Source organism: Ailuropoda melanoleuca, chromosome 1, assembly GCF_002007445.2.
Source record: "Ailuropoda melanoleuca isolate Jingjing chromosome 1, ASM200744v2, whole genome shotgun sequence".
Lineage (NCBI taxonomy): Eukaryota > Metazoa > Chordata > Mammalia > Carnivora > Ursidae > Ailuropoda > Ailuropoda melanoleuca.
The window spans coordinates 197761999-197778368 of NC_048218.1; the positions used below are offsets into that span (position 1 = coordinate 197761999).

General features: G+C 43.9%; 1 protein-coding gene across 6 annotated transcripts in view; it reads right to left on the reverse strand.

Moving 5' to 3' along the window:
• ATP6V0A4 (ATPase H+ transporting V0 subunit a4) overlaps nt 1–16370 on the reverse strand; it is a 76905-nt gene that overhangs the window by 40303 nt on the left and 20232 nt on the right. For 2 of the 6 annotated variants that reach the window (XM_002914199.4, XM_019794089.2), the window contains exons 2-9: nt 10055–10148; nt 9876–9941; nt 8028–8129; nt 5887–6020; nt 4741–4819; nt 4371–4465; nt 768–893; nt 214–308 (exon numbers count right to left, since the gene is read on the reverse strand). In XM_002914199.4, the coding sequence (XP_002914245.1) occupies nt 214–308; nt 768–893; nt 4371–4465; nt 4741–4819; nt 5887–6003 (512 nt within the window). In that variant the 5' untranslated portion in view covers nt 6004–6020; nt 8028–8129; nt 9876–9941; nt 10055–10148. Of the gene's footprint in view, nt 1–213; nt 309–767; nt 894–4370; nt 4466–4740; nt 4820–5886; nt 6021–7169; nt 7232–7612; nt 7832–8027; nt 8214–9875; nt 9942–10054; nt 10149–16370 lie in introns of those variants that run through there. The other 4 variants (XM_034672909.1, XM_034637756.1, XM_034672897.1 and 1 more) reach the window with 4 other exon arrangements.

The window sequence follows — 16370 nt, forward strand, 5'->3', positions numbered from 1 at the left end:
TGAAAAGTTTAATCTTGGGTTTATACTATGTGGAGGTCTATATTCATGTGAAATAGCCCTCATTCCAGTGGCTGGTTCATTCATTCATTCATTCACTCACTCACTCGCTCGCTCACTCACTCAGACCCTCAGGGAAATCTACCACACTCCAGGCACTGAGCTGTGGACCCGAAACCCATCTCCATGTAACTTCCAGAGCAGAGTTACACTAACCCCAGCTTTCCAGTCACGTAGGCAGGCGTCGTTCTTAACTCCAGGAGACCCGAAGTGTCTTCCATAAAGAAATCATCAGCGAGGTTGGTTTCCGTCTGAAAGTCAAGGAGCCACTGTTTTCTCTTAACCATATTGAGATGACCTTCAAATCTCCCTACATCTCAAAGGTTTGTCTATTTTTAGTAAAGCTTTAATTTTCCACAAATAGTTAATAGAATTCAAAAAGTCGAGTGCCCTTGCCAGATCAAAAATTTCCCCAGTCTTTTACTACGGAAATCCCAAATCCGCCCAAACTCACTATTGTGCTTTGTTCTCACTTCCACTTCTATCTGCGTGTTTAGGGCACATACTTTCTAATGTGCATCATAATAGTTTTGTGTTTAGTTCAAATTGGCACCACGTTTCACCTGGAACAACTTTCCCCTCACTAATGACCTCGGCATGGGACAAAAACAAGCGTGAGTTATGCATATTCCAAACCAGCCAGTTTTCAAAATGGAAACTGGAGGCTGGGGGGGAAAGGTCCCTTTAATAAAGAGTCCCCAGATAACAACCTCAAAGAAGTCTTGAGTTTTCTTCAGGAGATGTTTGAGTTCAGTCAGTTCTAGGAAGCTTTTCTTCAAAGCCTGCTGGTTCTGGTTGGCTTCCTGTAATTCTCCTTCCAGTTTTTCTAGAAGAGTCTATGCAGAATGGAAAAAGAACGGAAAGCAGGCAGACAGTGCTGAGATATTTACTATACATTAACCACTACAAATAACTATTAAAGAAGAATTCAGCGTATCATAACGTAGCCGGAAGTTGAGTGGCCTGTTCAGTCAACTCAATATGATCGTAGAGCTATAAGCTACATCCATTTTCATCAAGTAGGGAGGATGAGAAAACCCTTTGGGGGATGGAAATTAGCTTCCTGAAGAAGCCAAGGCATTTCAGCAATTGCATGTCTCTCTCCCCCATTGAAAACACTAAAAAAGGGAAGCTGGAGTGAATTTACATGTTGAGAATTCCTTCTGCCTCAAACAGACTGTAATGAAATATAAAAAGAGGAATCACTAGTTCTGGGTTACAGTTTGGAGAACCAGGTCCAAGCTAGTAAAAAATGCTATACAGAGAAGTGTGAGCACAGCAGGCAAGAAGACAAAAACAAAGAAAAAAAACAATCTTCCTTCCAAAATGAGCATACAAAATGAGTAAGTCTCAAGAAGAAATCTAGTGATAAGAAAAATCATCAACAAAATCAACAACCAACACAAAGTCACATTGGGTGAAATTATTTTTATGGATTAGTCTGAAAAAGAGTTTAAGGCTTTTTTTAGAATGCTCAAAGAGATAAGTGGAGGCATCGCTTAACAAACACACACACAGAAATTATTAAGCCAACATGTCTTAAGATGAAAGAAAAGGTAAAGAAAAGGTAAAAGGGGAACCATTAAGAAATCTTGGAAATGTAAAATATAGGTATTGAAATTCAAACTCTAACAGGTGAAGATCAACTCTCTACTGAACACAATTCATGAATGCACTACTAAGATTTGGTATGTAATTTAAAAATATGAAAGTTCATTTCTCATTTATCCAAATGTCCATCAACAATAGAATGGATAAACTTCCATAAAGTGTGGTACATTCAATAAAAGAAACACTACCCAACAGTGAAAATGAATTGATTTCAGAAACATGAAACAATATGGTGTCTTAAAAAATAAAATGATGGAAGAAAACAGCAAGTTGCAGAATAAACATTATGATTCCATTTATATAAAACTAAAATGTGCAAAGCTAAATCATATGCAGTTTAGAAGACTAAATATGTTATAAAACTATGAAGAAACAAGGAAAAGAAAAACACAAAATTCAGAACAGGATTATCTCAAAAGGGGGAGGAAGGGGGAGGAGAAGGAGGGGGCAGGGGAGGGGCACACAGAGGGCTTTAAGAGCATCCCTGTGGTCATTTTTTATGTCAAACAGGGTGATGGTACTTGGTGTTTGCTATATCATTTTTCTTTATACCTTACACATACTCTCTAAAAATTCTACTATATCAATTCAATATTTAATAAAAACAATTGATAGTAAATTAGCAACCACAATATGTGAAAATGGATTAATGTTTGACCTATTAAAAGACAGAGATTATCATGTTAAATTTCTTTTAATCTACCTAAGGGACACCCTTACCAAACAGATTAAAAAATAAACAGTAAAACAAAGATATCCATGCAAATATTAGTTCCTTTCCCCCACCACCCTCAAAAGCATATTAGTATCAGACAAAATTGAATTTTTAACATTTTTTATGATAGAAAATTTTACATATGTTAAGTGGAAAGAACCACACCATGAACCCCACATACACATCACCCAACTTCAATTGCATCCCATGCCCTCCCCTCCCAGGGATAATCACTACCCTAAATTTTGAAGCTTTATTTTTTACTTTTATTTTTTTGTTTTTTAGAGAGAGAATCCTAAGCAGGCTCCATGCTCAGTGCAGAGCCCAACATAGGGCTCAATCTCACGACCGTGAGATCATGACCTGAGCCAAAATCAAGAGTGTCCAGACGCTTAACTGACTGAACCACCCAGGCACCCACCCCATCTCTACCCTAAATTTTGAACACTAACTATAGTGGCACAAAGTTGGGGGGAAAAAATGAAATCCAAATTTCTTAGCCATTGCTCTATCCACTTAATGATTCTATTAAAAATAATGCTGCCTTTAAAAATATTTTGGAGATTCATGCATTATTTAAGAAAGAGTTAACAATGTGATAGTAAATGTACAAAGTAGCAAATTATAATGTAGACTATGGACATTTAATTACATAAAAATAAAGCTGATAAGGACAAAACCTGAAAACAGAAAAGGCAGTTTTTGCTGAGATGGTGGATTTGTGGGTAGACTTTTTTTTTCCTGAATACTTCCTCTAGGATTGTCATGAAAGCTTCTTTAGAAATTCTGCAAGGCAAGGGCCCAAAGCCAATTGTGTACTCTTGCAGAAGGATTCCCCTCCCTAGGAATGCTGGAGGACCGTTCAACTAACTGCCAGATCAGTTGAATCAGTCTGTCCCCTTGATCAATAGTTAGACAGATATTGCTACTTATAAGCTCATGTTATTCTAATTTCATCTTTACAATAAATAATATCCAGGGGTGCCTGGGTGGCTCAGTCGGGGAAGCATCCAACTCTTGGTTTCAGCTCAGGACATGATCCCAGGGTCGTGGGATCGAGCCCTGCATCAGGCTCCACACTCAGTGTAGAGTCTGGTTAAGGCTCTCCCTCTCCCTCTGCCCCCACCCTGCTGTCTCTCTCTTTCTCCCTCTCTAAAATAAATAAATAAATCTTTAAAAAACAACAACAACAATAAATAATATCCAAAGGGAAAATACTGAGTAAGGACTGTTGGCACACATTTGATTGTCCCTTATCTGACCGGTTATTATACGAATGTATGAGAGTATAGAGTTTCAAAACCAACCAGTCAGCCAATACCAAACTCATTTGGATGCATTGATCTTTTTTTCTCTTCCGTCCTTCCTTCCTTCCTTCCTTCCATCCTTCCTTCCTTCCTTTCTTCTTCTTCTTCTTTTTTTTTTTTTTGGATGCATTGATTTTTTTTTTTTAAGGTACTATCTGAAACATATAACCAACACAACTTCTCCAAAAATATCCAGGTTTTAGTATGACAGGAGCCAAAATATTTTTCAGGGGAGTTGCCAGTCTCATATCTCTGTCAGAGTATCTTTAATTATACCACTAACAACTTCAAAAATTTCAAGAATTTTAAGTTGTCTTAAAAGAAAAAAACCAAAGAAACCTAGCCAGAGATAAGGCTCGGGCAGTGAACCTCCCCTGCCTTCCCGTCTCCTTTAGTGGGCCCTTCTTCCTCTTCTGAGGATAAAGTATCCAATTTTTTAAATCAACATCTGCAGGGCCTTCCAGGAGCTGGCTCTGCCTACCTTTTGACATCCTTTCCCACTCCCTCACCCCTCCCTCCTTCCTCCACCACCTCCTCTAGAAGCTTCTAGAGGGCATGGCCATGTTTTGTTTCTCTCTAAGATACGTGTGCATGGCGGGCATTCAGTATTTTATAAAAGGAAGTAGAGAGGCAAAGAAAGAGGGAGGCCCGCCGGCTATAATGTCCTTGGCTCAACATACCTCCAGCGTAATCATTTCCCGTGGAAGAGGGGTCGGTGGGGGCCTCTCTGGCAACTGAGCCACAACTTCATTCTGCATCTCATCTTCCAGAAAACCTGTGGGATGAAACCCCACCAGAGAGCCCAAGGTGATTGTGTTTTCTCACCTAAGAAATGGATCCAAGCAGGCAGCTGACTTTCAGCCGGCTCAGCTGCCTAAACTGCCCCTGGGACCTGCCATAGTACCTGGATCCCAACCTTCACTGCCCCACTCTGTCTCGAGAACACTTGGTCTCTATACAAATAGGGACATGTTTGTTATAATCCAGTCCTGCAAACCACTTACCTCCCCACCAGTTCACACTTAGAAAGTAAACAGAAAATCGGCTTACGGAGGATTCTCTCCAGTGACTCACACCGTCTGACTTCATTCACAAATTTCCTTTGGAAGCTGTTCACATTCACATTTAACTAGAGTGGGGAGAAACCACAAGACACACATTGGTATCAACAGCCACCAACGTATTCCCTTGGGTTCTTTTTTTGTTGCTCTTGTGTTTTTTGTTCTGTTTTGTTTTTTGGGTTTTTTTAGTGCTGGAAAATGTTGCTGGAATCATTTTAGGAATAGATATTTCCATTCACAAGACGTGAGTTACAGGCAAAAACCTTGATATTCTTATATGTAATCCCCCAAATGCCTCAGCTCTGGCCTTCTTACACTTCTAAGAGATAGTCCTCTAGATAAGGTTTCCTTACTTTTAGCTGTATTTACAACCAAATGAGACTTGAAAGCCTCAGTGGAGTCGTGAATGTGACAGGATCTTGAAACTGCATAGCTCCATGCAATGTTATCACAATCATCAACAAAAATTCGGCATCCTGCCCAATAAACGTGACTGAGTAACTGCCTCACATCAGGTCCTGTGCTAGGAACTAAGGACGCAAGAACAAGACACGATCCTTCCCTGAGGAAGCTTAGTTTTGACTGTGATCTTGGTGAGAAAGTAAAGAGGTAAGGAATCCAAATTTCTAAATAGGATTCAAAAAAGCTTGGTAAGGAAACCACCTCTAGGAAATGATACCCCAACATCACACTCAAGACCGTCTAGTCCTAGAATATCACCATAGGGAGACTGTGCACCCCAGGATACTTTGTCTTCAGCCTGACTAATTAGGAAGCATTGGTTTCTGTCCTCAGAATAAGGTTTGGTAATCTATATGCCCACTGAGATATCTAATTCTTTGAAGATACCATTTAGGAAAGAAAGTACAATGCCATCTAACAAGTATTGACTGTACTAGAGTTTCCAAACTTTCCTACAGAGGAGATACATATGGAGGAAAGAAGAACAGGTTTGCAAGTCACTCGCTCAGTGTTATCACAAATCTTAGCCAGAACAACTAGAACCACACAGAATTCCATCTATCCCAGCTCAGGGCTCTTCTCCCTGCACTTAGTTCACCACCAAGAAGTGGTATGAAAGAGATGTCTACTCCCACCCCACCTTCCTCTGGCCTTCCAAGAATGCAGCACCTACATCTTTGAACTGAACCAATCCGAGTTCCCCGAGCTCAGCCACACAGCAGTATGCAGCCTCCACCTGGAGAAACAGTTGGGACAAACACATCTCCTCACTGCGAAACACGGACGCCATCTTGACACAGCCTTGGTCTGCAGGAGACAAAGATAGAAGAAGGGTGTAGAAGCCTTAGGATCAAAACTGGCTTTAGTTGTATTATATTAGTATCCAATGTGAAAAAAAATACAACAGGAATGGCTCCTAATTTTAAAAATATAAACAAAAACAAGATAGCACTTTTCACCACCTATTGGATTGGCGAAAGATTAAAAAATACGATTATAGGGGCGCCTGGGTGGCACAGCGGTTGGGCGTCTGCCTTCGGCTCAGGGCGTGATCCCGGCGTTATGGGATCGAGCCCCACGTCGGGCTCCTCTGCTGTGAGCCTGCTTCTTCCTCTCCCACTCCCCTTGCTGTGTTCCCTCTCTCTGGCTGTCTCTATCTCTGTCAAATAAATAAATAAAAATCTTAAAAAAAAAATACGATTATAAACTGTTGTAGACAGTGTGAAAGAGCAGGCATTTTCATACGCTTAGTAGTTGAAGTGTAAATTTGTACAGCTTTTTCGGAGAGCAATTTGTCAGTGTCTATCAAATTTTATATTACTTATACCCATGACCCCCGGATTTCCACTGCTCTTCATCCAAACTTGGAGATGTATGGGAAAATGGATGTGCAAGTATGTTTCTGATAACATTGTATATAAGAATTATAATACATGGATCTAACCTAGATATCCATCAACAGGAAAGTGATTAAGCTGACCTCCAGAACCCTGTGCAGTTAGCCAAAATGAAATAAATCTGTATGTCCTCTATAGGGAAAAAGGGTATTCATGCGGAATCCATTCCCATCAAAGACCCTCTGGACTGCTCTACCACTGCCAAGCCAAACTGTTTGCCCCAAAGACCAGCCTTCTGGAATAACTACCACACCTCCAGAATGGGCCCCCTTCTCTCATTTCATTTTATAATGTATACCGTAGCAACTGGATTTATCCCCTCTCTGCTTTAAGTCTTCTATCATCCATTTCTCACAAAATAAAGCTAAAACCCTTGATTTGTCCAACAAAAGGCTGCATATCTGGCCTCTGCCTTCCCCTCCAGCTTTATTTCTCTTTGCATTGCTCTCCAGACACACAGAATTTCTCCCAGAGCTCCCTCCTGCCTCAGGACCTTTGTCCATGCTTTCCCCTAGATCCGGAACCTCACTCTCTTCCCCCCGCCAACTATCCCACACACCCAACATAATCCTGTCATTGGAGCCTCAGTGTCAGAATCCTTTTCCTCCATAAGCCCTTCCAGACCACCACCAACACCAGATGAACCAAGTACTCCCAGAATATAAATCATTGGCAATTACTTATTGAATGTTTGTATTGCCCACTAGCCAGTAAATTCCATGAGGTTAGAACCATGTCATGTTTTCCATTCTATCACCAGTCTAGCTCAACCACAAAGCAGGTGTTCAAATAATATTTCCCAATTTATTGACCAGAGCCCAAAATTTATCCCTCCCTCCAGAATGCCTGGCCTGATCCTCCATTTTTTGACGTTTGACACCTAGATGAATCAAAACTTTTCATACTACCCTTTCTGGTAAATCAGGCAATGTTTTCATAAAAGAGAGACACACGCCATTAGCAGCAAGCAGACCAAGAATACAGGATGAAAAGCCTTCTTACCCCAGCTTTGTCCCAGCAGGTCCTAGGCGGGTATTTGCGGTAGGGCGAGGGCTGTAGCTCTTGGTGTTTCCTCAGCCCAACCCCCCAAGCAGGGTCCCCCCCACACCCAGTGGTGGGGCCAGCGGTGTTTGGTCAGGGCTTGTGAGTGGCAGGCCCGGGACCAGCCTGGCCTGGGGATTCCTCAGATGGCCTCCCTGCGGCCACGAGCCCCTCCCGGGACTTTTCCTCCCTAGGTGCCTGCAGAGCCCAGAGGCAGTTCTGTTGTATCAACACCCACCTGTGGGTGAGGACAAACCTGCCTCACCGGCCGGCCCTGCTCAAACCCCCTCCCTCCCCCAGCCACCTGTGCCCAGGGCCACGACCTTGGGGCCCCTCTGGGAAGCAGTGACTTTCTTCTCTAAGGAAAGTAACTCACCCGCAGTAAGCAGAAGTTTGGGAGAGGTTTCTAGAGGCCTTCAAAGCGCCGTAGAGACGACCTTCCAGTGTGTCTACGATGCACACCGAACACTCCTTGTCACTGTAAAAATGCAATCGCTTTGGAAAGGAAAAAGATATCATGCACCATCCTAACCACAACTATCTTTAAAAATACTTTACTTTGAAAAGAGAATACACCGATGAATAGTCAGTAGCTGAAAGTCAGCTTCCAACGTGACCAGGTAAAAAGAGACAGGGCCAGACGTGAGGATTTACCCTTTGACTGAGTGCTACTATCTTCCCCATTTATTTGGTGGGGGGCTAAGGAGCAGGGGAGTGAGGCGGTTACAGCCGTGTCTCCTGGTTCAGGGGTTAGTTACTCTGTGGAGACCACCTTCATTCCCATTAATGAGCTCAGCAGAACAGCTTTCCCTGCAGGGGCAGATCCCCTCGTGCACCCACCAGGGGTGCCTGGATGATGTACCCTAGAATGAAAGGGGTACTATTTTTTCTGTTTTTACTTTTTATTATGGAAAAACTAAAGCATCTTCAAAAGTACAGAGAACACCAAAAGGAACCCCCATAGACAGACCACTCAGCATCTGTTGAATTTCGCATCATCAGTACCCTCACTCGCTCCTCCTACCCACCCCAGACTGTTTTGAAGCTAATCCTACACATATTATATCTTTCAAAATATTTTAGTATGTATCTTGAAAAGATACATAATCAGGGGCGCCTGGGTGGCACGGCGGTTAAGCTTCTGCCTTCGGCTCAGGGCGTGATCCCTGCGTTATGGGATCGAGCCCCACATCAGGCTCCTCCGCTTTGAGCCTGCTTCTTCCTCTCCCACTCCCCCTGCTTGTGTTCCCTCTCTCGCTGGCTGTCTCTATCTCTGTCGAATAAATAAATAAAACCTTTAAAAAAAAAAAAAGAAAAAAGAAAAGATACATAATCATATATATATATACACATGTGTGATACCATGGTCACACCTAAAATTCAACGATAATTCCTTTATATCAAATATCCCATCAATATTCGAATTTCCCAGGTTGTCTGAGAGCTGTCTTTTTTTTTTTTTTTTAAAGATTTTATTTATTTATTCGGACAGAGATAGAGACAGCCAGTGAGAGAGGGAACACAAGCAGGGGGAGTGGGAGAGGAAGAAGCAGGCTCAAAGCGGAGGAGCCTGATGTGGGGCTCGATCCCATAACGCAGGNGGAGGAGCCTGATGTGGGGCTCAATCCCATGACGCCGGGATCACGCCCTGAGCCGAAGGCAGACGCTTAACCGCTGTGCCACCCAGGCACCCCGAGAGCTGTCTTTTTAATAAGCCCCTCGGGTGATTCGTGCACCATCAAATTAGAACTATTGCTTTTGAGAACGCGGTGAAAAATCTAACTTCACCTTGAGAGGCAGTAGGGTAAAGACAGTTGTGGAAGATCTGCTGAGCACGTGCTGCTTGAACCTGGGGCAGTGGAGGCCGGGGCCTCCACGGGAGCAGGTGGCCTGTAATGAGGCCTGTAGGAAAGGTAATGCTTGGGTCTCTTAAGAAACAGAGCTTGGGGGGCACCTGGGTGGCACCGCGGTTGGGCGTCTGCCTTCGGCTCAGGGCGTGATCCCGGCATTCTGGGATCGAGCCCCACATCAGGCTCTTCTGCTGTGAGCCTGCTTCTTCCTCTCCCACTCCCCCTGCTTGTGTCCCTCTCTCGCTGGCTGTCTCTATCTCTGTTGAATAAATAAATAAAATCTTTAAAAAAAAAAAAAAAAAGAAAGAAAAGAAACAGAGCTTGGCCCCAGCCGCCCATGACAACGTGGCAGGATCACTCGAGTCCAGACTCACCTGGGCAATGTTCTGAAGGCTGAACTCAGGAGCGACAAGGCAGAGCTGAAGGATTAGAACTGAAAACTGCAAGAAGAAGGACTGACACTGATTCTGCCTCTCTCTCCAGGTGAACTGGAGGCAAGAGGACCCCCCGCCGCAACTGGTGCCTCCCTCCTCCTGCCCCTTCCCCTGCCCACCTCTCATTCTGCTCTTCACCCCAGCTGGGGGTTGCTGTGTCTCCCCGTCCGTGGATGGTGTAGCCGTCCTCGCACGTCCCAGGCCCAGGAATCACTGAGGGGCACAGAGAGGAAAAGAACATCTTGATGTCAAGAGTAGTTTAGAACCAAATTGTCTGCACCAGGATCCCAGCTCTCATTTACCACGTGCAACTCTGGGGAAGTGATTTAACCCCAGGTTCCCAGGGTCCTTCTCTGAAAAGCATAATAGAATATTAGATATTGAATGTGGAAGTATAGGAGGGAGACCGTATTTCAAGGTTTGCTTTCTTTTTCTCCTAGAGCTGTCAGTGGAAGGTGCAGGCATGCAGAACACTCATAGGACACCTGCAGGATAAGAAATTAATGCAATCTGTCAGAAAGGCAATTTGCATATCCTTGGACCCAGTAATCCCACTTTAGGGACATCATCCTATGAAAAAATTTTAAGGCTGAAAACCAAACTTTAACTACAATAATGTCTATTGCAGCATTATGTGTAATAAGCGTGTAACCATAAATGACCTGAATTGTTTCATCTGTCCAATAAATATTTATTGAGAGTATACTATGTGCCTGCTCTGTTCTGGGCTCTCAGGATAGGGCAGTAAGTAAGAGACAAGGTCCTTGCCCTCCTGAAGCTTATGTCCATATGGAAAGAGACAAACAGTAAACAAGTGATAAATTAGCAAGATAGTGCAGATTATAAAAAGAGCAATTATAGAAAGCTAGGCTTCCGAGAAAAGAAGAGAGGCTACTTTAGATAAGCACATATGGCCATTGGAGCTGAGGTTTGGAGGATTAAAATGAGTCAGGCTTGCAAAAAAAAAAAAAAAAAAAAGGAGCTGGGAGGAGGGAGTCCAGGCAGCAGGAACAGCCAGCCATGCAAGGGTGGGCACGTGACTTCATCCCCCTAGCTATTGTATCTATTGAGTGCTTCCCCTGTGCTGGGCATTGTTCCTATGACTGTAGAACACATTTCATTACCTTACATGTGTCAATCACTTAATCTTTTCAATAACCCTATGAAGTTGTCCATATTCTTATTCTCAAGTCCCATACGAGGAAATAGAGGCACAAAAAGGCTAAGCAGATCACACAGACACTCAGGACAAGTCACACAGACACTCAGGACAGGTCATCTGACACCAGAGTCCTGTTTCCAACTATGCATGGTATTGTCTCACAACATGTTTAAGAAACAGAAAGGAAGCCAGTGTGGGTGTGGCATGAGAGGGGTGGGAAGAGGTCGTACCATGTGGGTCAGAGCAGAAGTGGGGGTCAAGCCAGGGGAGTTCTGAGGGGCCAATAAGAAATTTGGATTTTATCCTAATCACACTGGGAAGCCCTTGGAAATTCTGAAGCAAGGGAATGACATTACCAATTTGACTTCCCATTTTTTTAAATTTCTTTGACTTCTGCTTCTGGAAAGATGGAGTAGAAGTACTTTTTTCCCCAATAAGTAAAACAGAAAACCCTGACCATTATAGATACAGCAAACATTGGAAGACTCTGAAAGGTAGAGAGAAGACGGACCTTCTAGGAAACTCAGGGTCTGAGAAATGACAGAGGTGAGTTCTCTGGGGTTTCTTTTGCTTATTATATTCTAGGTTTGGTGCTAAGCCAGCAAGATCTGCAGATAGACAAAAAAATCCCAAATAAAGTCTTTCTCTCTAGCCAAAGGATCAGGAAAGGGGCAGCCTAGCAAGGAAGAAGACTTTCAGACAATAATCACTCTAATTCAGCCAAACACCACAGAAAAATCTGTGATCCCATGCCCACTCATGCCCGCAAAGCCCAAGTGGAAAGCCCAGACTTCTACCCTCACCCAGATGTACCAAAGCAACACCCCCATATAGTGTCAGACAAAGCCAAGCACAGAGTCTGAACTCCCAGCCCCACCCTGCAATAACAAGGTATCCCTTGTTAGCCTCGTTGGGTGGTATCAGAAGAAATCTAATGAGCGCTTTCCTGACTGTCCATTGGTAATGAGGCCACCCCCTCGTTGGGGTGTGGAGGTCATGTGAAGAGCAGTAACCAGGCACTCCTCTCCTCCCAGACAGGGTCATATCAGCAGAGGTCTAATGAATAGAAGAATAAAGTAAGAAAAACCACTCTAGCTGATTTCAAAACTTACTGTACAGCTACAAAAATCAAGAGTGTGGCCCTGGCGGAAACATAGAAACATAGGTGAATGCAATAAAATACAGAATCCAGAAATAGACCTATAACACAAGTCAGGTCAACTGATTTTTGTCAAAGGTGGAAAGTATTTCAGTAGAGGAAGGATCACCATCTCAGCAAATGGTGCTAGAACAACTGGACATCCACAGGCCACAAACGGAACCAAGACCTAAACCTCATACTCTCTACAAAAATTAACTCAAAACAGATCATAGATAAATTTAAAATGTAAAACTAGGGGCGCTTGGGTGGCTCAGTCATTGAAGCACCCAACTCTTGATTTTGGCTCAGGTCATGATCTCAGGGTTATGAGAAGGAGCCCCGAGTCAGGTTCCTCACTCAGCAGGGAGTCTGCTTGAAATTCTCTCTCTCCCCCTGCCCCTCCCCCGCTCCACTTGTGTACGAGTGCATGCTCTGTCTCTAAAAAAAAGAAAAGAAAAGAAAAGAAAAGAAAAGAAAGAAAGAAAGAAAGAAAGAAAGAAAGAAAAGAAAACATAGAACTATAAAATTTTGAGAAGAAACATAGCAGATGGAGTTAAGATGGCGGAGGAGTAGGGGACCCCTTTTTCAGCTGGTCCCCTGAGTCAAGCTGGATAGGTACCAGACCAGCCTGAACATCCACGGAATCAGCCTGAGACGCAGGAAGATACATCTGGATCTCTACAAATCAACATCTCCAGCGCTGAGTATTGAGGTACGAAGCGGGGAGCCATGAAACCGCGCACAGAAATTGGAAGATAAACAGAAGGGGGAGGGAGCCACCGCATTCGGGCGACGGGAAGCGGTAGCCACCTGCATGGGGGAGCGGGCAGACTCGCGGATGGCACCCGCGAGAAAACGGACTGGGACTGTGAGCGGGAAGCGCGCCACCAGACTTCTCACAGAACTCTGGTGTGCTCACTGGATCCAGACTGAGACTGGGAGCTCTGGGAGCACACGCGGGGCGGCTGGCGGCTGGCAGTGTTAGAAACACAAAGGACAGAGACACGCCAGCCCTGGAAATGAGGACTGGGACAACGGGTGTGTGGCGCACATCCTGGGACGCTGCAGGGTTGAGCAGCACCAACAGAAACAGAGTTAAAGTGGCCAGAACATCAGTGGAGAACGATCCGCGATCCCTCTGTTGACAGAGGCTGAGATTCGGCCACTGCTGCTCTGTCTCTCAGAAAAGGCACAGCAAACCGCCAGGGAAAGCCGCCAGATAACAAAAGCCTGGAAATACCAGCTCACAGTGTGCCCATCCCCATCCCCCCTCGCAGGAGACACGGAGACCCTATCCAAACAGGGTTGCCTGACTATTGGCGTGGCAGGCCCCTCCCCCAGAAGGCAGGTTGAAAAATCAAGAAGCCCACATCCCTAAGATCCCANCCTGCTTCTTCCTCTCCCACTCCTCTGCTTGGGTTCCCTTTCTTGCTGACTGTCTCTCTCTCTCTCAAATAAATAAATAAACTCTTTAAGGAAGAAGCCCACATCCCTAAGATCTCTATAAAACAAGGGCGCACGGCCTGGGTCCCGTCAATAATTTGGGCTCTGGACAACCCCACAACCTCTCCTCATCAGAATGATGAGAAGGAGAAGTCCCCCCTAGCAAAGAAAAGACAATGAGTCTGTGGCCTCCGCCACTGACTAATGGATATGGATGNCCTCTGCTTGGGTTCCCTTTCTTGCTGACTGTCTCTCTCTCTCTCAAATAAATAAATAAACTCTTTAAGGAAGAAGCCCACATCCCTAAGATCTCTATAAAACAAGGGCGCACGGCCTGGGTCCCAGTCAACACTTGGGCTCTGGACAACCCTGCAATCTCTCTTCATCAGAATGACGAGAAGGAGAAGTCCCCCCCAGCAAAGAAAAGATAATGAGTCTGTGGCCTCTGCCACAGAATTGGCCTCGGCCACAGAATTAATACATACGGATGTATCCCAATTATCAGAAATGGAATTCAGAGCAACAATGGTCAAGATGATGAGTAAACTTGAAAAAAGCATCAGAGAAAGCGTTGCTGAGAATATAGAATCCCTAAGGGCAGAAATGAGAGCGAATCTGACAGAAATTAAAAATTCTATGAGCCAAATGCAGTCAAAACTAGAGGCTCTGACAGCCAGGGTAAATGAGGCAGAGGAACGCATTAGCGAATTGGAGGATGGGTTAGTAGAAGAAAAAACGAAAATAGAAGCTGGTCTTAAAAAAATCCACGCCCACGAATGTAGATTACGGGAGATTACTGACTCTATGAAACGATCCAATGTCAGAATCATCGGCATCCCTGAAGGGGTGGAGAAAAACAGAGGTCTAGAAGAGATATTTGAACAAATTGTAGCTGAAAACTTCCCTAATCTAGCAAGGGAAACAAGCATTCGTGTCCAAGAGGCAGAGAGGACCCCATCCAAGCTCAACCAGGACAAACCTACGCCACGGCATGTCATAGTGCAATTCGCAAATATTAGATCCAAGGATACAGTATTGAAAGCGGCCAGGGCAAAGAAATTTCTCACGTACCAAGGCAAAGGTATCAGGATTACGTCAGACCTGTCTACAGAGACCTGGAATGAGAGAAAGGCTTGGGGGGGCATTTTTAAAGCTCTTTCAGAGGAAAACATGCAGCCAAGGATCCTCTATCCAGCAAGGCTGTCATTCAGAATGGATGGAGAAATAAAAACCTTCCAGAATCCNCTACGCCACGGCATGTCATAGTGCAATTCGCAAATATTAGATCCAAGGATACAGTATTGAAAGCGGCCAGGGCAAAGAAATTTCTCACGTACCAAGGCAAAGGTATCAGAATTACGTCAGACCTGTCTACACAGACCTGGAATGAGAGAAAGGGTTGGGGGGCCATTTTTAAAGCTCTTTCAGAGGAAAACATGCAGCCAAGGATCCTTTATCCAACAAGGTTGTCATTTAGAATTGATGGAGAAATAAAGACCTTCTAGAATCACCAGTCATTGACCAATTTCGTAATCACGAAACCAGCCCTACAGGAGATATTAAGGGGGGTTCTATAAAGGTATAAAGGCCCCAAGAGTGATACAGAACAGAAAGTCACAACCGATACAAACAAAGACATTACAGGCAACATGGCATCATTAAAATCATATCTCTCAGTATTCAATCTCAATGTGAAAGGCTTAAATGCTCCCATAAAATGCCACAGGGTTGCAGATTGGATAAAAAAAAATTACCCATCAATTTGCTGTCTACAAGAGACTCATTTTGAACCCAAAGATGCATTCAGACTTAGAGTAAGGGGATGGAGTACCATCTTCCACGCAAATGGACCTCAAAAGAAAGCTGGAGTAGCAATTCTCATATCAGATAGACTGGATTTTAAACTAGAGGCCATAGAGAGAGATACAGAAGGGCACTATATTATTCTTAAAGGAAGTATTCAACAAGTGGATATGACAATTATTAATATATATGCCCCCAACAGGGGAGCAGCAAGATACACAAGCCAACTCTTAACCAAAATAAAGAGACATATAGATAAGAACACAGTAATAGTAGGGGACCTCAACACCCCACTATCAGAAATAGACAGAACACCCTGGCAAAAACTAAGCAAAGAATCAAAGGCTTTGAATGCCATACTCGACGAGTTGGACCTCATAGATATATATAGAACACTACACCCCAGAACCAAAGAATACTCATTCTATTCAAATGCCCATGGAACATTCTCAAGAATAGATCATGCTCTGGGACACAAAACAGGTCTCAGCCAATACCAAAAGATTGAAATTATCCCCTGCATATTCTCAGACCACAACGCTCTGAAATTGGAACTCAACCACAAGGAAAAACCTGGAAGAAACTCAAACACTTGGAGGCTAAGAACCATCCTGCTCAAGAATGACTCGATAAACCAGGAAATCAAAAAACAAATTAAACAATTTATGGAGACCAACGAGAATGAATACACAACGGTCCAAAACCTATGGGATACTGCAAAGGCAGTCCTAAGGGGGAAATACATAGCCATCCAAGCCTCACTCAAAAGAATAGAAAAATCTAAAATGCAGTTTCTATATTCTCACCTCAAGAAACTGGAACAGCAACAGAGGGACAGGCCTAACCCACTGACAAGGAAGGAGTTGACCAAGATTAGAGCAGAAAT